This window comes from Pongo pygmaeus, chromosome 1 (assembly GCF_028885625.2).
Source record: "Pongo pygmaeus isolate AG05252 chromosome 1, NHGRI_mPonPyg2-v2.0_pri, whole genome shotgun sequence".
NCBI classification, from domain to species: Eukaryota; Metazoa; Chordata; class Mammalia; order Primates; family Hominidae; genus Pongo; species Pongo pygmaeus.
Window position 1 is genome coordinate 56632341 of NC_072373.2, and position 21150 is coordinate 56653490.

At 34.5% G+C, this 21150-nt stretch overlaps 1 protein-coding gene across 12 annotated transcripts in view; it reads left to right on the plus strand.

Annotated features, from left to right (window-relative positions):
- The window catches only part of UCHL5 (ubiquitin C-terminal hydrolase L5), a 48101-nt gene extending 35442 nt beyond the window's left edge, over positions 1 to 12659 (plus strand). For 4 of the 12 annotated variants that reach the window (XM_054450235.2, XM_054450153.2, XM_054450189.2 and 1 more), the window contains 4 exons: positions 624 to 726; positions 1534 to 1647; positions 5692 to 5790; positions 10478 to 12659. In XM_054450235.2, coding sequence (XP_054306210.2) covers positions 624 to 726; positions 1534 to 1647; positions 5692 to 5790; positions 10478 to 10522 — 361 coding nt within the window. In that variant the 3' untranslated portion in view covers positions 10523 to 12659. Of the gene's footprint in view, positions 1 to 623; positions 727 to 1533; positions 1648 to 5691; positions 5791 to 6497; positions 6574 to 10477 lie in introns of those variants that run through there. The other 8 variants (XM_054450161.2, XM_054450197.2, XM_054450244.2 and 5 more) reach the window with 4 other exon arrangements.
- The last annotated feature ends 8491 nt before the right edge of the window (positions 12660 to 21150 follow it).

Consider the following 21150-nt stretch of genomic DNA (forward strand, 5'->3'; position numbering starts at 1 on the left):
TATAAATTAAAAATAGAAAGTTCATCATGACTTGGAAAAAATTATATAATAAGGAGCATAGTTAATACCCATCAAGATGCCAGTCTAAGTGATTTAAGAAATATGGAGTCTCCATTTGTTTTTTTCTGAGCTCTTAAGTTAATGTGTTGCCATATTTCTTATAAAGGTAGGGAAATTGATGAAAATGTTTTTTATTTCAAATGTTTTAAGTGGTACTAACATTATTTTAGAATATTTAAAAAACATTTATGATTGATGGAATTTAGCTAATTTTTTTTTTCTACAGTTGTCTTTCCTATATGAAAGCTTTTTTTTTTTTTTTTTTTAAGAGACAGGGTCTTGTTTTGTTGCCCAGACTGGAGTATAGTGCACTATCATAGCTCACTGCAGCCTCCAGCTTCTAAACGCAAAGGATCCTCTCTGCTCCTGAGCCTCCCAAGTAGCTGGGAGGCACTTATGTGCCTGACCTGAAAGCTTTTTAAAAGTGTCCATTTTTATTGCTAGCCAATTGATAGACTTTTGTTTATACTAGGAAATCAAGAGGGGAATCACGATGGATTATCTTAACGGTAATAGTTGTACAATTCTTTATTACATTATAAACTTAAATAATTTTCTTCTAGGTACAGTGAAGGTGAAATTCGATTTAATTTAATGGCCATTGTGTCTGACAGAAAAATGATATATGAACAGAAGATAGCAGAGTTACAAAGACAACTTGCAGAGGTTCGTGGCCATGTTTCTAAGTACAAAGTTCTAGCTTGGTTATTCTCTCAGGAAAAGTATTTACTTTAAATATATATATATAATCAAGTGGTCTGAATGGTGGTTAAGCGAATACACACTGGATTCAGGCTGCCTAGATTCGGTTCCTGGCTTTGCACTTAGTAGATATAGGAATCTGAGTATATTTCCTTGTGCCTCAGTTTCTTCATATAGCATAAAGGTAATAAATAGTATTTACCTTAGAAGATTGTCATGAGGAGTAAATGAGGTATTATGTGTAAATCACTTAATGACTAACAAATGGTAAATGCTAAATAAGTGTTAGGAATGAACTATTTTAACTATTTTCTGTGATTTCATTATGTAATTAAGCAAGTTAATTCTCAAAGAGTTAACTGGGTACATTTAGAGTCACATGTAGTCTTTACTAGTCTATGATTATCTTTCTATAGTAAATGTCATTGGAGAAGAGATTTAGTAGACAAAGTTTATTTTACAACCCTTTGAACACATTTTCTTAAGAGTATATTTAAGAAAATTTATTTTATAGTGTATTAGGAGAATATGGCAATAGAGTATATTACAGTGTAGGTTGTTTTTAGATGAAAATTCGTATTATTAGAACATAGAAATATGGAAGGTACTATTTTGGGGCTTTTATCCTTTAATGCTGCTGTTAGGCTGGCATGCTGCTATCAATATGAAGAGTAGAAATTCAAAAATAATCATACTGTGTTTATCATTTTAAAATATTCTGAATGTAAGCCTCAATTATTAGGGTGTGCTATTTCTTTTCCTTCCCCCAAGGAGGAACCCATGGATACAGATCAAGGTAATAGTATGTTAAGTGCTATTCAGTCAGAAGTTGCCAAAAATCAGATGCTTATTGAAGAAGAAGTACAGAAATTAAAAAGATACAAGGTATGTTTTTAAAAATGTGTTCCTTTAATGTTTTAATATAGAGCAGTATATTTCAAGATGAAGGTACATTGAGTATCTGATGGCTTTCCCTCCTATCATTTACCGGATTTCAAATAATACGTTGATTCTCTGATACCCTACAAAGATAAGTAGTGAGATGTCTCTCATTTTTATTTTTGTAAAATATTATTAGGAATAGAATTTTAACCTATTTGATGTTTCAGTTCACTGTAGTTATTATTCTTTTTTTTTTTTTTTTGGATGGAGTCTCGCTCTGTCGCCAAGGCTGGAGTGCAGTGGTGCAATCTTGGCTCACTGCAACCTCCACCTTCCAGGTTCAAGCAATTCTCCTTCCTCAGCCTCCCAAGTAGCTGGGATTACAGGTGTGCACCACCATGCCTGGCTAGGCTAATTTTTGTATTTTTAGTAGAGACAGGGTTTTGCCATGTTGGCCATGCTGATCTTGAACTCCTGACCTCGAGTGATCTGCCCGTCTCAGCCTCCCGAAGTGCTTGGATTACAGGCATGAGCCACTGTGCCCAGCCTGTTATTATTCTTATTGAAGCTCAAATTATCCCTTCTTTGGCCAGTGGGAGCCGCTTCAGGCTGTCTCCTAAGTCTTTTTGACGTAACCCCCTTAGTTTCTGGATAGCTTCCTTGCTTTTTTTTTTTTTTTTTTTTTTTTTGAGATGGTGTCTCGCTTTGTCGCCCAAGCTGGAGTGCAGTGAGGCAATCTTGGCTCACTGCAACCTCTCCCTCCCAGTTCAAGCAGTTCTCCTGCCTCAGCCTCCCAGGTAGCTGGGATTACAGGCCCACACCACCACACTCGGCTAATTTTTGTATTTTTAGTAGAGACAGAGTTTCACCATGTTGTCCAGGCTGGTCTCGATCTCCTGGCCTCAAATGATCCTCCCGCCTTGGCTTCCCAAAGTGCTGGGATTACAGGTGTGAGCCACTATGCCCAGCCAGCTTCCTTGCTTTCTAGTATAAGATGTTTCAGACTTTTTTTTTCTGGAGACAGAGTCTCACTCTTGCCCAGGCTGGAGTGCAGGGCATGATGTGGCTCAGTGCAGCCTCCTCCTCCGGGTTCAAGTAATTCTCCTGCCTCAGCCTCCCAAGAAGCTGGGATTATAGGCACCTGCCTGCATGCCTGGCTAATTTTTTTATTTTTAGTAAAGACGGGTTTCACCATGTTGTCTAAGCTGATCTCGAACTCCTGACCTCAAGTGATCCACCTGCCTTGGCCTGCCAAAGTGCTGGGATTATAGGCATGAGCCATTGCACTCGGCCTGTTATTATTCTTATTGATGCTCAAATTATCCTATCTTTGGCCATTGGGAGTCACTTCAGGCTGTCTCCTAAGTCCTTTTGACATAACCCCCTCCTAAGTCCTTTTGACATAACCCCCTTAGTTTCTGATAGCTTCCTTGCCTTTTTTTTTTTTTTTTTTTTTTTTTTTTTTTTTTTTTTGAGATGGAGTCTCACTTTGTTGCCCAAGCTGGAGTGTAGTCAGGCGAATTTGGCTCACTGCAACCTCTGCCTCCCGGATTCAAGCAATTCTGCTGCCTCAACCTCCCTAGTAGCTGGGATTACAGGCCTGTGCCACCACGCCCAGCTAATTTTTGTATTTTTAGTAGAGACGGGATTTCACTATGTTAGCCAGGCTGGTCTCGAACTCCTGGCCTCAAATGATCCTCCTGCCTTGGCTTCCCAAAGTGCAGGAATTACAGGTATGAGCCACTATGCTCAGCCGGCTTCCTTGCTTTCTAGTATAAAATGTTTCAGACCTTTTTTTTTTTTTGGAGACAGCTCCCTCTGTTGCTGGAGTGCAGGGCACTATCTTGGCTCACTGCAACCTCTGCCTCCTCCTGGGTTAAAGCAATTCTCCTGCCTCAGCCTCCCAAGTAGCTGGGATTACAGGTGCCTGCCTCCACGCCCGGCTAATTTTTGTATTTTTAGTAGAGACAGGGTTTCACCATGTTGTCCAGACTGGTTTCGAACTCCTGACCTCAAGCGATCTGCCTGCCTTGGCCTCCCAAAGTGGTGGGATTACAGGTGTGAGCTACTATGCCTGGCTTAGACTTTTCTTGTACATTTCTTGCTTAAACTTGGAATCAGCCATTTTATAAAGAAGCACTTTGTTCCCTTGGTACAAAATTGTGTTTAGAAACCACTATCTGGGCACTCGGGCTCAGTGCTGCTGATTGATCATTGTTTCTAGGCGTTTTTAGTGCTACAAATACACTTTTGTTTGTTTCATATTTTATTTTTGAAGAGGAAGTACATCATGTATTCATATTAATACTTAAATTTAGGATTAAAGGGCTTTGTGCATAAGGAAGTTATAATTTGCATTTCTTCTATTAAATTGAAAATCTTGGGTTCCTAACAAAATTAATGTAGTTACTTATTTGTTTTATGCCATATACATGTATTATGTATATAATGTATTTTTGTATGTATGTATATGCATGTATATAAAAAGGTTCAGAATAATAGTACCAATAGTATAATAACAAGTGAAAAGTTTTTTTCTTAAGTTTTTCTTATTCCTTGGAGTATATCCTATTTTGGATATATAATCAAATCACTGTATTTTAAATTCACTTAAAAATTTTTCCTGTTGATTTTGCTGTCAGATTTTTTAGAGTTTAAAATTCTGATTTAATTTTATTTAATCATGTCAAGCATTTATGTAATTCAGAATCAAATATAAAGGCAAAGTTATTTTTAATAATGTGTTCTCTTTCACTTGCAATCTGTCCGGTAACCTTTTTTTCAGAAAAGCGGAAAGAGTGGAGGAAACTTTGAATTTTGTGTTACTTTGGATGTGGAATGTATATGTCATTTGTCATGTGTTATGGTAGTAAAAGGATTGTTTTTCATTTGAACCTCACTGTAAGGCAAGAACTGTCCTTTTTGTTGCTCCCCACAGTGTCAGTAAAGTGTTTTGCATCATACTTAACAGACAACAGATACTTTGCATCATACTTAACAGACAACAGATGATTGTTAAATGAAATGAATGGGTCTTACACTAGTAGGATTTCTTCAGGTGAAAGTGGTAGGGGCAGGCAGGCAGACTCTAGAGTATTCCAGGCGGGAGAAAGGGAGGGCCAAGTTCATGGAGATAGGAAAGGAAGAAATAATAGCTTTACCAATTATTTTCCATTTCACATGATATTAAAAAAAAGTAAATTACCCATCTTTATATATACTTATGTGGTTATTAGGTAATTAACTAACTTTTAATATCTTCCCAAAATACAACACAAAGTTTCCATAACTTCATAAGGTGTCCTGCTTTATTGTTTGGGAATGCTTTGTTTAAAAAAAGATAAAATGATTCTCATACTGCTATAAAACAAACATGTTAAGCTTTAATTTAATTAATTAACTGAAGGAACTCTAAAGGAGAAGTCAGAGAAGCTCAAATTTATATGAAGTTTAAATGAATTTATAAGAGATGGAAACTTTCTATGGAAGAGCAATCAATTATACTTCTACCAGGCAGAATATATAATAGGTCAGTGGCAGTGAAAGCCTAGAATCACATAACTTGAGAGGATGTTATCTAGACAGTGCATAGTTTTCCACTGAAGTAGAAATTTTTTCCTGCAGTGTACCCCCTTTCGATAAAAAATAATCTGAAGGAAAGATTGTGCTTGATCACAAAATAAAGCTGGTCTCATTAGACTTTGCCTGATTATTTGCACAGGTGAAGTAGCAAATGTTAATTTAGCAAGTAGACCTTTTGTTGTTTTTATAAATGACATTTTCATAAGTAATGTTAGATTGGACTTTTAAAGGCCTCTATTATTTGCTAAGTCAGGGGCAGGAGGCCCTTTTCCAAGAAACTCCCCCCACATGTTTTATTGTGTTAATCTTTATTCTCAGTGGGAATGGAATCTCATTATTTCTAAAATCATTTTCTTATGAGAATGGATATTTTATACCATTTCTATTTTGAGTTGGATGCAAAGAATAAAATACCAAAATTAGCAGAAATGTAGTTAGTGTGGATTGATGTTGTTTTATTTTCAGATTGAGAATATCAGAAGGAAGCATAATTATCTGCCTTTCATTATGGAATTGTTAAAGACTTTAGCAGAACACCAGCAGTTAATACCACTAGTAGAAAAGGTAAGTATTTTATTGGTAGATACTTAAATTAGGTTTAAAGTCTCCAAAAACATAAAATGTATTTTTTATTTTTTGCATGAGTAGAGGTAAAATTTTTGGAAGCTTGTACATTTTTATGCTTTTGCTTTTGCCTCTTGTTTTCTATTCTGTAAGAATTAGTTCAACTGAGACTGTAAAACAAAAATAATTACCCCACTGCTTTAGCCTTCCAGGTTCTTAGTGTCAAGACCTCAGGTTGTGCTGTATTAAAATAAAATTTAAAACACTTCCTTTAAGCAAAAATAGATTTTTAATGCTGATAATTGAAATATTTTCCTATTTAGCAAAAATTTGAGTTGATATAACAGAATTTAAAAGTAGAATGGACATTGTTGGGTTTTAAAAAAAAGTAGCCTGTACTACGAAATAGGTTTTCTTATTTCTAATCTAGTATCCGTTCCACTGAGGGAAAACTAGCATAAGTTAGTGAAGAATTCTGATTTCTATGATTTTTTTCATAAGTAACAATAAAATATTTGTTGAATAAGTAAAATGCAGTTAAATTGTTTTAAGTTCATACTGTAAATCGGTGTTTCTGAAAGTGAACATCAGTGGATACTCTTTAAAATACATGTTACCTGGCCCCTCCCCAGATATTCTGATATAGGGGAAGGATTCTTTAATAAGTTCCCCAAGTGATTCTAATGCAACTGGTCTGTGTACCACAGTTTGAGAAACACTTTGAGAAGACACTACTAGGCAAATAAAATTTTGGACCATTAACTTAAAGACGAGAATACATGGTAGGTATATTTTCCTTATTAATTTTAAAGTTTACAAAGCAAAGATTCATTTCAACCAAGCTGTTTCATGTTATACATTCTAAATAATATGAGATGTGAGCTAATAAGTTTTTTGTGTATATACCTTATTGATTGAAACATGTGACCCAACTTTCAGCATTAAATGTAAAAATTATTGCAGAAGACTGCTAAATCTTCTCTTTTCCATTATAGGTTTTTCTGTTCATGCATCTCAGGGTGTATTCCAAGATGGGAAACTGTTTTTAAAATTTTAGATTAATACAGGGTCATGTGGTTCTCAAAATTGCTTAGTTAACAAGAATACCTAGATATGATGTTATTAATCCTATCAAATGTTTTTCTGTTAAAAATATTAAAATAACTATAAAATGTGCTAAATATGTGATACATCAGATTTTAAGTTAGATAAATGTTACTAGGGACTAGGACCCTTAGACAAATTTTAAATGTATAAATTTTGCATTAAAATTGATCTGTGAACAGAATTTTTTGTGTGTGCAAATTAGTAAATAAAAGAAACACTGTTGTTTGATTTTTAATTACACTATATCCCCAGATTTTTTTGAGAGCATAGTTAGAGAACAACAGCTTGTCAGCTTAACATTAGAATAATTATTCCTTAGTTCACATTTTTTGGACACAAGGTGGCAGCATATGAATACCTAATGTTAGTGGAACACCAACTCTGTTGTGTTTGCCTTCATTTTCTTAAGGAAAGTAGTTATTGACCTTCTAGTTGCTTATTTCTCTAAGCTGTTCTTTTATTAATATTCCAGAAGCAATGTTGAGATAGATTTATTTCTTGTATGTATGCAATAACTATTATTCTCCTAGGTTCTGAAGGAGCTTAGACTCATTTAATTGGAATTGTTGAAATGTTTTAAATTATTCATCAAACGTTTATCTAGCTGCAAGGATATTCCAGGCACTCTGTTAAGGTCTAGGGATGTATACATAACTGAGACATATTATTTTCTCTTAAGCAACTCATGGTACAATTCGGGAAAGGAATAAATGAACAATTATGGTATTATGCTAAATAGTATCATTTTGATAAATGCCAGGATAAAGTCAGGCTAAAGATCCCCAGCAAGCACAGGGTAGCTCCTAAATAGCTTTATAGCCACTTAAAATTTCACATCCATAAAGTTTTAAATATGTGGTGGGAATTAAGTGCTTAATCTGTAGCAATATATCCGTTTCCTTTGCAAGAATATATTTTTGTTCATCTTATTTTGGAAAAAAATGATACCATATTAAAATATCATTTTCTGCAGATAAATGCCAATTTAAAAAATAAAGCATGTTGAAAAACTGTTAGAATAAAGATTAGATTTTATAATTATATAAAATCTTTACCAGTGATAGTTAATTACTTAATAGTAATACTTCTAAGAAAAATTACCTATAGAATTCAGAAATAGATAAGTTGGAACAGTGGATCTTACTATGTTTTGTTTTCAGGGAAAGTAGGATAAAAGAACAAGGTGTGAGAAGGAATAGAAGGAAACAAACAGGAAAGATGTGGCTGCACCATGCAGGGCTACTATATGCCGAGATTCTACAGGATCAGATTTTTGAATAGCTGAGGCAGTTGCCTATAATCTATGATGACATAAAAGTATTTGACCTAAAATCTTTTTATTTGCAAAATAATAAATAAAAAGTGATTCTCCCTCAGCATGGCTATAATGGAATTGGTTAGGACCTATAAATGTTTTTGTTATATGAGACTTTTTAACTGATGAATTCGTTGAATACACACCACATTTAAAAACTGCATAGGAGGTAATCCAAAAATATATAGTTATAAAACTTCTTGTATTATGTACCAAGTCTCTTTCTTAAAATATAAAATAAAATTATCTAGTTTAAGATTACATTTGTAAGACTTCTATTTATTCAGGTATATTTATGATTAAAAAATTTTTGTCTACACATTTGTATGTAATTATGAATCATTGTCTATCTTAAGTTTTTAACTACCAATAACTTAACATGATGTAAAATCATAAATTCCATTGCTATGGGGAAATCCAAACAACTTCACAATGTTGAATTTTGTCCACATTTTACTATGACTTTATGATTCAGTTGGTAATAAGTAAGCTTCAGATCTTTTTCTATTTCTTAATAGAAATAAGGTAGAAGAACAGTTAAGGCTAATCACAACAATATCTACATTAGTATCTATTAATGCAGAATTATCTGATTTGAGTCAGTACTTTTTAATATCATTGGTACACTGTATAGAAGGAAAGTATTTTTAACAGTATATATTTTTCCATGTTATTTATAAATATGATTTTATTTTTATTTTTTAACAAAAGCAGACCAAAATACAGGCTTTGAATTTAAATCTTATATATATATTACTTATTAGCTGGAGCTTTTAGGCACTATTTACTTTCTTATAACCTCTTTCTCATCTGTAAACTGGGAATCATACCTACTTCACATTCTTGATGATTAAATGAGATCATATCTGTAAAGTGTATAAATTAGTGCTCAATTAATTGTGATAATTATTTTTAATTTTAATAAATGTATAGACACTCTGCCTTATATGTGTTTGCTCATTTAATTATGTTGTAAAGTTTATATCAGAAACCAGTAAATTTATTTCTTGTTAATCCTTCTCAATATTCTATTAAGTATACTCAGATCAATAAGGAAAGAAGCACATACTTTTATTTTAAATTATGCCTAAAACCAAATTATATTTATTATTTGAGGAAAGAAAACTTTGTATGAGATGTGATACACATATCAAATTACAAATTATGCTTGTTAACTAAAAACGTTGATCTTGGCAATTAACTATTATTTTTAATATGACACACAGACTATTTGCTCTTATTCATTCTAAGGCACAGCACTCAGTTTTATCGTACTGTTAAATAATAATTACACTACCTAATACATTACAAAAAGAGATTGTAATTGTTTTCATTGCTCTATTTTTTATTTAAGGAAGTTTTTAAAAAAGTTGTATAATGTAGAAGTCTAATTCATCGACTCTTCTGAAGTGGCACAGTGGAAAAATATTGCATTGTAGTACTCTAAAATCTTGCTTTTAGAAATGTCTTCTGAACACCAGCAGAACTGGCATCATCTGAGAGTTTGTTAGAAATACAGAACCTCAGGCATTTTACTAAATCAGTCTGCATTTTAACAGGGTCTCTAAGTCATTGGTATATACATTGAGAAGCAGTGCTATAAAGCATATGTCTTTGATCTGTATTGAGGACTTACTGTTTACTAGCTGTGGGACTTTGGTCAAGCTTGATAACATCTATAAGCTCTGGCTTCTTCATTTGCTAAAGAATAAAACAAGTACTGTGTTCAAGCTACATAATTGTAATGAAGATCTATTGAACTAGTATGTAAAAACATTTTTTTTAGGTCATATAAATAAAGTTTGTTGACACCAGGGATACATAATCCTTTAGTGACATTATGTTAAACTCACTTAAACTGTTATGTTAAACTCTTTTATTCACATTTGCAGAAACTAATGTAAGATTTTTCTTATACTCATGTGAATAGGAAATGGGCAAATATGTGTATATATATTGTTTTGGAATACTCATGAATGAGTTTGACTTTATGGAATTTTTAAATTATTACAATTATAATAATTCATTTCACCTTCAGATAGGAAAGAACTGCAAACCAAACATGATACTTTCTTAGGGCAAAGATAACTATGTAATTCTCTAGGAAAAGTTTAAGTCTCAAGTTATAAAACATAATGCTTTAGAAGTCTTATAAACAATGTATTTCAAGTCTTTCAGCTTGAGAATACCCTCTTAGGCACATTTTATTCTAATATAGTCTAAAACTGACTTAAAATTTTTTAACATACTATTTTTAATTTTTAGGCAAAAGAAAAACAGAACGCAAAGAAAGCCCAGGAAACCAAATGAAGAGGATGTTTTCGGATGTGTACACATTTCTGCTTCTGCACATATTTTCATGGAAATCATTATGTATAAAGAACTTAGAGCAACATCCTAATTGGCTCAGTGCACATTTGGCAGTAGTGCCAACCTGTCTGGTCTTTAATGCATGGATTCATAAACTTCTTCCCTACCTGCATCATGTGCATGTAGTGCATATTAAATGAAAGTGATATTAAGAGTGCTTGCCCAAATTCCATTATTTGACATTGAATCTGAGAACTGTTAGTTTTCTGGATGTATAACTACCATATGAAGCTAGAAAATGCACAAATGATATTTCTTATCTGTAATTTAAATACTTAAAATTTGCAATTGTCAGATCTTGATTAAACTGGATGTCTTATTCTCATCATTAATGGAAAAAAATCAGTATTTCTATCTTTGATATCTAAGTGTTTTGAGGATTTTAAAACTGAATTTTATCTGCTATACCAGTTATTTGAGAAAGTATGATTTTAATGGAAATCATTTAAAAAGGACAAAAGTATAATTTCCAGTGATTTTCACTGCTGTCAGTAGAAAAGTAATAAACATCTCAATTTTATTTTAGTAAATTTTCTTCAAGTGTTTGGGGTTATTTGTTTATGTATTAGAGAATTGTTTCAGGAAGGTCTGAGTATTATGCTTCAAAGCAAAATTTCAGGTTAAGAAGAAATTGTAAATCTTAAAGAATGTTGGTGTTACTCTCAATGGAATATTGTTTCAAGCTCGTAAGCTGTATATAAAAAAACTGGAGGTTTGACAGTTCATGTTATCTGCTTTTTTAAAAAGATGGTAGTGGTGATGGGGGATCTTTCTATGCCAATTTGAATAAATTTCGTACAGCCTGCAGTTTCCAAGAGCCATATACAATTTGCTCAGAATTGATTTTTTAAAATTGATTTGGGAATTGCTTTGTAATAATCTTCTGCTTCTGATCTTCCTTTGCAAGTCAGACTTTAAAGAAGACTTTATAAAGCTTTCTTTTTTAAAGGAAGTAATCTACTTTTTTCTTTATCAAGAATATTTCTGAGGTTGATACATGACTTTTTAACATTTTATTATTTATGGTAAAATCAATTTAGCATAATTTATTTTATTAGGGAGAATGTGTACCCATCTTCCAGCTTCATTCAGCACATGAATTTTTAAGGATTGTTTTTAAGCTTAGTAATTGTGGTATTAAATGACTTAGAACTAATGGAGAAAAACCTGATAGGAAATTGATAGACGAATGAAATATTTTTCATACATAATTTCAGTTGGCGGTAATGAAAAATATGTAGTCTCTCAGTTATTTGTGGGTACATATGTTTTGCTGTTGATACAGTAATAATTATGGAGTGTTTTCAAAGCCATGATATAATTTTAAAAATAGATTTTTAAGGAAGGCTCATCTTGATCTCATTCATTTATTTCAGCTTAATTTATATATTCTTTCCTATTGAGGCTTAAATTTTGTTAAGCAATGTGAGGATTATTGTGGTAAGTTGTATTTAGTAATCAATACAGTGTGATACTGGCACTAGGATTGACAAGTAAATCAATGGAACAGAAGAGAGAGCCTGAAAACAGATCAACGTTTATATGATCACTTGATTTCGACAAAGGTGGCAAAACAATTCAACAGAGAAGGAAAGTCTTTTCAACAAATGGAGCCAGAATAGAATAGCTGAATATCCACATAGAAAAAAGTGAACAATGACCCCCTACCTCACAAATATGACTTTGAGATGAATCATAGACCTAACTGTAATATTTTAAAAGTATGAAGCTTTTTAACTGAAAACATAGATGATATTTTTGTGACTTGGGGGGTTAGCCAAAGGTTTCTTAGGTCACAGAAAGCAGTAACCATAAAAGATCCAAAATTAGAGCTCATCAGAATTGTCATTGAAAATGTTAACAAAAGTAATATCAAATGACATTTGAAAAATACCTTTATAAAATGACTATATTAATAGGTATAAGGATTTTTTCTTATTAATCTAATAAAATTCCTTATTAGGAATTTCCATAGCTTAAGAGTGGTTTATTTTATCTGCATCTTCTTTGATGATTGCAAATCCCTTGTGATACTTCATGATTACTTCTGTCTGTGAATAAAGAAGTGTGACTTGTTTTTGTCTGGGTGCTATATGTTGCTGGTTTGAAACTAAGTCATGAAGCTAGAGGTTAGAGAAAATGGAAGAATAAAGAGCAACCCATAAATAGATAAATGCTATGTGGAAAGTTTTTTTTAATGATATTTTATAGAAAATCTTGCTCATTTCATATTTAGTCTTTTCTAAAATTTTATTGAATTATTGGGTAGGTGAAGGCACTTCCATTCTATTTTATGCCTTCGAAATAGCCAGTTCTAAGGGATGTACTTCTGTTATTATCAACAAAAAGCTTGCCAACAGCTGCGGCACTGGCTACTCTCACCTTATATGTTTAGTTCCCAAGATAGCTTGCCCTTTTCCTAACAGCAGTCAGCTCGACTGTGCCACTAGAGTAGACAAATATTTGCTTGGGAATCACAACCACGGGGACTTGCTCCCCCAGTTAGGACCGTGGTACGTATTTGTGTGTATATTATGGTGTTACGTGCAGATTAATACTTTCAATTAATCCTCCTAGTTGCCTAACATTAACATTTCAAGATGCATTCAGATATTTTTATCCTGTAGGAGGATTTTGTTTATTTGAGAAAAAAAAGGGCTTTTAATGTATTCTCAAAAACCATTTAGAGAAAACAGATAAGTAAAAATAAAATTTAAATTACCATATTTCTGTTTACAGGGATGAGCACATTAACATTTTAGTGTATTTAGTGATCCTTTTTCCTCATGCGTACACATATGTTTTTGTGTGTTAAGTCTTGCTTGCCCTCCTCATAGTCTGAAATAGTTCTATGTAGTTTATATTATTTTTAAACTTGATCATATACAAATTTTCAGGAAACAAACCACTCTAGCTATTTGAAGAGGAATGCAGATTATATGGGGAGTTTTGAAACTACATAGTTTCTTACAAAATCATTGGAAGGTTTGGAGGAGTGGTTTCAAGCTTAAGTCTCCAGAGATTACTCCCATCCAAACATACAGTATTGGTGTACCTAGGGAACTACTCACCTTTGCAACAGTCAGGGAGTCCACTGTTGGAACTATTGATGTTAGAACATGTTGCAGTAGTTGTGTTCAAGGAATGAGGAACCTGCTGTAACTGGAATGCAGAAAAGTTAAACCTTCTATGCCTAAATGCCTAAAATAGACAAACTGGATAGTTATATTTTTAGAGTGATACTTCGTTTTTTAGAGTAGTATGAATTCCTAGATCAGTCAAACATGCATGTTATTTAGTTTGTTCTTTAGTACATTGTTAACTGGCCTAAATCCAATGACTGACATGGTAAAGATTCACCACTTCTAGCATACTGGGCACTTTTTATTTTTGACTTGATTACATTCACTTTTTGAAAACTATTCAGTGATTTATTCAGCCAGTCTTATGAGTTACATCTGAGTTGTTCTAGATGCTAGAGGATAGTATAACAGGGAAAAGCCCCTGCTCTCACGGTGAGACAGATAATAAGTATATAATACAACTTTTCAAATAGTATGAATGGTAAAAAAAAATAGGGAAAAGGGGTGGGAGGAGCTGGGGTTTGATAGAATGGTCATGGAAGGTCCCATTAATGAGATGTACTTTACAAGTAGAGACCTAAATGAAGATAATTTTTTCTCTAGTACTGAACTAGCACTGAACAAGTGGATTGCATATAGGCATATAGGCAGAACTTCTCTAATACTGAACTAGCACTGTACAAGTGGATTGCATGTAGGCATATAGGCAGAACCAATGTGCAATAATTAAGAATATTAATTTGCAATCATGTTTGATGGTTAAATGGTTTATTAATGTTGATCTGGAGTGTCAATAGGTTGAATAAAAGATATATGAAAATGGCTAGGACTACTGCTCTATGTACTTTTTTGCTTATCCATATATTTTATGTAATATGCTTCTTTGATTCATTCTTGTAGCAATGATAATATAATATTGAATAAACCATAAAACCAGTGGGGAAAGTCTCATGTAGGTGTATTTTTAAAAAACATTGTGAACTCTCCCCCGCCCTCCCATCATAGCCATTAAGACTAAAACAGGTTGGGTGTGGTGGCTTATGCCTGTACTCCTAGCACTTTGGGAGGCTGAGGCAGAAGCTCAGAAGTTCAAGCCTAGTGTGGGCAAGATGGCAAGACCCTGTCTCTTAAAAAAAAAAAAAAAATTAGCTGGGTATGGAGGTGATACGTGCCTATAGTCCCAGTTACCCAAAAGACTGAGGCTGGAAGGTCCCTTGAGCCAGGAGTTCGAGAATGCAGTGAGTTGTGATCAGCCACTGTACTCCATCCTGGATAAGAGAGTGAGACCCTATCTCAGAACAAAACAAATGCAAACAATGAAATTACTTGAAAAAATTTGGGAGAATATTTTATTATTTAGGGACAGAGAAAAGCTTCCTAAGCACCAAAGAAAACATAAAAGAACCCAGAAGAGAAATACTTGACAGTATAAAAATTAAAAATTTCTGTAAGGCAGCAGACACCATAAAACTTTAAGAGACAGCAAGTCAACAAATAAAATTTTGTCATAATATGCAATATGTGTATTACAATCATTAGACAAATGTATAATACACAGTTCCTCTGTAAATTACATATTATATATGAGTAATATATTGTGCAATCCTGCAATAAAGCTATAAAATATGATTGTAGGGTGTTCCCCATTGATGGCTATTCTAACATTTTAGATATATTTCACTTTATCTTCACACCAATCTTATGAGGTAAGTATTAACTTCATTTTACAGATATCTACTTTTTTCCTTCTATATATTTTTTCCCTTTGAATCAAACCATCTGTATTCTGAGTACTCAGTGATCTGCAGACTAGCAGCAATGAGCATAACCTCAGAACTTGTTAGAAATGCAGAATCTGAAGTCCAGCCCCAGAACATTGGAATCAGAATCTGCATTTTAACAAGATGCCCAGTTGATTAAATTACATTTATGCACATTAAAATTTGACAAATAATCTCAGTTATTTTTATGCTTATGGAAATAAATATTGTCTCCATAATCAATAGGCATTGTGCTTTATTTTCTGAATTAAAAAAATTGGTTTTAGGACTTCTACAATTTCAGTAGCCAGATGTGAAAATGCAATCAATTAGAAAAAGTTATTAGGAATAAAATAGAAAACTATTCACAATGTGCCAAACATTGTCCTAAGTACTTTTTTTTTTTAGACGGAGTTTTGCTATTGTTGCCCAGGCTGGAGTGCAATGGTGCCATCTCGGCTTACCCCAACTTCCGCCTCCTGGGTTCAAGCGATTCTCCTGCCTCAGCCTCTCAAGTAGCTGGGATTACAGGCATGTGCCACCACACCTGGCTAATTTTGTATTTTTAGTAGAGATGGGGTTTCTCCATGTTGGTCAGGGTGGTCTCGAACTCCCAACCTCAGATGATCCTCCCACCTTGGCCTCCCAGAGTGCTGGGATTACAGGCGTGAGCCACCATGCCCGGCATCCTAAGTACTTTTGCACATTAACTCCAGCCTTCACAGATATGAAATAAGTCATGTTATCCCCATTTTTCAGATGAGGGACACTAAAGCACAGCAAAAGACAATGGGTACATTAGTTATGGTATATTGGAATACTAGGCAGTCATTGAAAAGAATATGAATGTCTATGTATTAACATGGAAGGATGTCTGTGACTTATTTTTAAGGAAAATGAAAGTATAAGTAACTTGCCCAAGTTCACACAGCCAGGAAGTAGTAGATCTAGGATTCAAACCTGAACTCCTACTTGTACTTCTCTTTCACTTCTTCCCTCCCTCCATTCCTTCATTCCTTCCTCCCCCCGCCACACTTCCATCCTTCATCCTTCCCTTCTTTCTTCCTTTTTTTTTTTTTTCTCGAGATAGAGTCTCGCTCTGTCACCCAGGCTGGAGTGCAGTGGCACAATCTCAGCTCACTGCAACCTCTGCCTCCCAGGTTCAAGTGATTCTCCTGCCTCAGCCCCCCGAGTAGCTGGGATTACAGGTGCACACCGCCATGGCTAATTTTTGTATTTTTAGTAGAGGCAGGGTTTCACCATGTTAGCTAGGCTAGTCTCAAACTCCTGGCCTCAAGTGATCCACCCGCCTTAGCCTCCCAAAGTGTTGCGATTACAGGTGTCAGCCACAGCACCCTGCCCTCCTTTCTTCTTTATGGTAATTTCTTGTGATGCTCAGCTGCACACATCCTTTATATACTTCCACCATTCTTCTCATAAAAATGATTCTTAGAGGTAAAAGTTTCATTATGGACAGAATTGTACAATGGAGGTGTTTATGTGAAAAAACTATCTCCGGATTTATTAGAAGCTTTGTAGGAGACATTGATGACCTTTGCTGAGTTATTAAGGAATGCCAAGAGTAAGTGGTAACTATGAGATCTGAGATCCAGTGGCTCCCTGAGGGCTGGTAATTATGATTTTGATTAGAGGCTAACAAGCGATCCAGGTTGGGCCTCCCAGGCTGTCTCCAAGTGAGGTTACCAAGGTCCAAGATCTGCCCTTTCAGCTTATGATTTGAGTATACTCATTGAAGGTGATAAGGACTTTGGGTAGCTAAGCCAACTTAATAAAACTTGCAGGAGACTAATGTACACCTGAAAAACAATCTATTAATTTACTTTACAATTATAACTGCCAGCAGACCAGACATTTCTGTCAGCTTATTGATACATTGTCTCCCTGGTAGATAAACTTACCAAGGAAACCGAATTAAGACCAGAAGGTTAGTTGACTATAGAACTGGACCAAAGGAAATTATTTGTTGTTTAAAGATACTTGCTATAATAGCCTGTGACATGGTTTGCCGTATTAGACACCAACCAAATCTGCCTGTACATAGGTTGAAAGCTAGGCCTCTTGTGCCAAACAGCCAAGTTTTGAATGTAAAGGAAAAGATCTTGAAAGAAATTAAAAGTGCTACTCCAGTGGACACATGAATGATAAGAAAATTAAACAGTCCTATTACTGATATGGAGAAAATGTGAGTGACCTGGTTAGAGGATCAAGCTGGCTACATTACACACCTCCTTGATCAAATTGTTACTGCATGCTTCTACTGCTAGAGACACAATGACAAAATTTTAAACTTCATAATTATCACTTTTCTGGTTGACATTTCCCTGCTTCCTTTCATGTGTCTACAAGTGTTTTCAAATGTATTATAATTTAAGTTTAAATTTATTTGATTTGGCCAGGCGTGGTCGTTCACATCTGTAATCCCAGCACTTTGGGAGGCCGAGGCGGGTGGATCACTAGGTCAGGAGTTCAAGACCAGCCTGGCCAAGATGGCGAAACCCCGCCTCTACTAAAAATACAAAAATTAGCCGGTCGTGGTGGCATGTGCCTGTAGTCCCAGCTACTCAGGAGGCTGAGGCAGAGAACTGCTTGAACCCAGGAGGCAGAGGTTGCAGTGACCCGAGATTGCACCACTGCACTCCAGCCTATGCAACAGAGTGAGACTCTGTCTCAAAAAAAAAAAAAAAAAAAAAAATTATATGATTTTAATTTTTTTTCTAATCTGGCCTTTTAGTGACATCTGGAGAGACTGCTTAATCTAATTTTTCAGACTGTCTGTAGATGAGGGGACTATTTCCTATAATCTATGTAATATCAGTGTATGAGGAATCAGTATTTCTATTCTAATAATGCCAATATGACCTTTCCTAATATCTTATGCCTGAAATAGTCTATATCTAACTTACTTGTTTAGAATGCTCTGCACACTTGGTACAACGTGAAGAGTTTTTCTCTTAGGGCATACAGAATAATTATTGGAGTGGCTGCATTGCTTATACAGTGAACACCTTGGGTGATGCAGTTACTCTTCAGATTTCAGGCAGAAATTTACTCGAATTAATGTTTGCAATCAAAAACAATGGTGTGTCAACTTAAGTAGCCTCATTACATCTTCCATGAGTAACTTGCTCACTCTAGCCTCTATGGCCAGTCTAAGAACTGTACTTTCTTGCCAATTTTATTGACGTTGGTAAACACAACTTCACAGATAAGACAGTGGACTTTGTGCATATTCTTTTAATCTAAAATTGTAACCCTATATTGTAGTAAGTTGGAGAACAGACTACTGGATTTGGACTTAGGGGACCTGGGATTCTAGTCCTACTAGTCTATTAACTATTGTGTGATCTTTGCTTATATTCTGTTATCTGCTGAAATGCACTTTGTCCTTTCCTTTGTTATAATTTTCAAACAGCACTTATGGAGCAAACAGGTGGCTTTCACATCTGTTTATACAACTAAACCTTAAAACAAATATTGCTCTATTAAAACTTCATTTTATTAGTCTCTCTTTCTCTCTCTCTCTCTCTCTCTGTCTCTGTCTCTTTTCTAACCTCTCTTTTTCTATTATGGTTGAATCCAAACATGAGAAATCAGACTTATAAAACTTTTTTAAAGAACACATTTGAAGTTTAGGAAAAGTTTTGTCATATTTCCTTAGCTATTTTGACACTTTAGGAATCTATTTTCCCTCCAATAACAACTTCATAAGCTCATAAATGTAACTTATACTATTGTCTTGATGCGATCCTTTTTGCTAATTCTAACTTCCAAGATGACATAGAGTATAAGCTAGTGTAAACAATATTTATTCTGACAGAGCATCTGCAACTTGGTATCTAGTCATCTGTACACACAATCTTTATAGCTTCTTTCCAAATGTATACACAGAAAGGAAAATCAACTATTTTCTAGATATGTTTTTAAATAAATGTAGACAATTCTGGAGCCTAGTGATAGGATTAGCATTTTAAAAGTTTTGAATTACATATTTTAGCATCAGTAAATATCAGGAGAGAAGAACTATTAGAAATACCACATGAAGCCTTTTATTATAATAGACGAGGCAAGATTGAAGATAGGCTGAACATCTGCTTGTTCATTCATTAATTCATTCAATCAAAAAGTATGTATTATTTACTCTGAGTCGTGCTCAATGCTATGTATTTGGGTTACATGGGTGAAAAGACATATCTTGCTCTGTATCATGTTTTCTCAACTATTCCACAGCCTTGGGCCGGGTTTTAACCTGTGGGATTATACTGTGCCCTGGGAATAACTTCCCTACACAATAGGTATTAGTAACTGTTACCAGTGTATTAGACAAAACAGTCTAAAATAGGCCTAGTTTGTCCCCATATGCTATAATAATGTTAATCTATGAGCATACCTTGTTTTACTGTGCTTCACTTTATTGTACTTCATAGATACTGTGTTTTTCACAAACCGAAGATTTGTGGCAACTCTTCAATAGGCAAGTCTACAGGTGCCATTTCCCCAACAGTGTGTGCTCACTTTATGTCCCTGTATCACATTTTGGTAATTCTTGTACTATTTCAAACTTTTTTCCAACTATATCTGTTATGGAGATCAGTGATCAGTGATCTTTGATGTTACTATTGTAATTGTTTTGGGGTGCCATGAACCATGCCCATGTAAGACAGCAAACTTTAATGTTGTGTGTATTTTGACTGCTCCACTGACGGGTCTCCCTCTTCTTGGGTCTCTCTATTCCCTGAGACACAACAATATTGAAATTAGCCTAATTAATAACCATTGTACAATGGCCTCTAAGTGTTCAAATGAAAGGAAGAATCACATCTCTCTCACTTTAAACCAAAAGCAGAAATGATTAAGTTCAGTAAGGAAGGCATGTCAAAAGCCAAGATAGGCTGAAAGCTGGGCCTCTTGTGCCAAACAGCCAAGTTCTGAATGCAAAGGAAAAGATCTTGAAAGAAATTAAAAGTGCTACTCCAATGGACACATGAATGATAAGAAAATGAAACAGTCCTGTTACTGATATGGAGAAAATGTGAGTGGTCTCGATAGAAGATCATGCTGGCTATGGCATTCTTTTTTTTTTTTTAACTTTCAGTTTAGCTTCAGGGGTGCATGTGAAAGTTTGTTACACAGGTAAACTCGTGTCTCAGGGGCTTGTTTTACAGATTATTTCATCATCCAGGGATTAAGCCCAGTACCCAATAGTTATATCTTCTGCTCTGCTTTCATCCTCCCAACCTTTACCCTCAAGCAGACCCCTGTGTTTGTTGTTTCCTCCTTTGTGTTCATAAGTTCTTATCATTTAGCTCCTACTTGTAAGTGAGAACAGGCAGTATTTGGTTTTCTGTTTCTGCATTAGTTTGCAAAGGATAGTAGCCTCCAGCTTCATACATGTTCCTGCAAAAGACATGATCTCATTCTTTTTATGGCTACATAGTATTCCATGGTATAGATGTACCACATTTTCTCTATCCAATCAGTCATTGATGGGCATTTAGGCCAGTTCTGTGTCTTTACTATTGCAAATAGCACTGTAGTGATCCATTCATGTGCACGTGTCTTTATAATAGAATTATTTATATTTTGCTGGGTATTGCTGGGTCGAATGGTAGTTCTGTTTTTAGCTCTTTGAGCAAATGCTTTCCACAACGGTTGAACTAATTTACACTCCCACCAACAGTGTATAAGTGTTCCCCTTTTGCTGCAA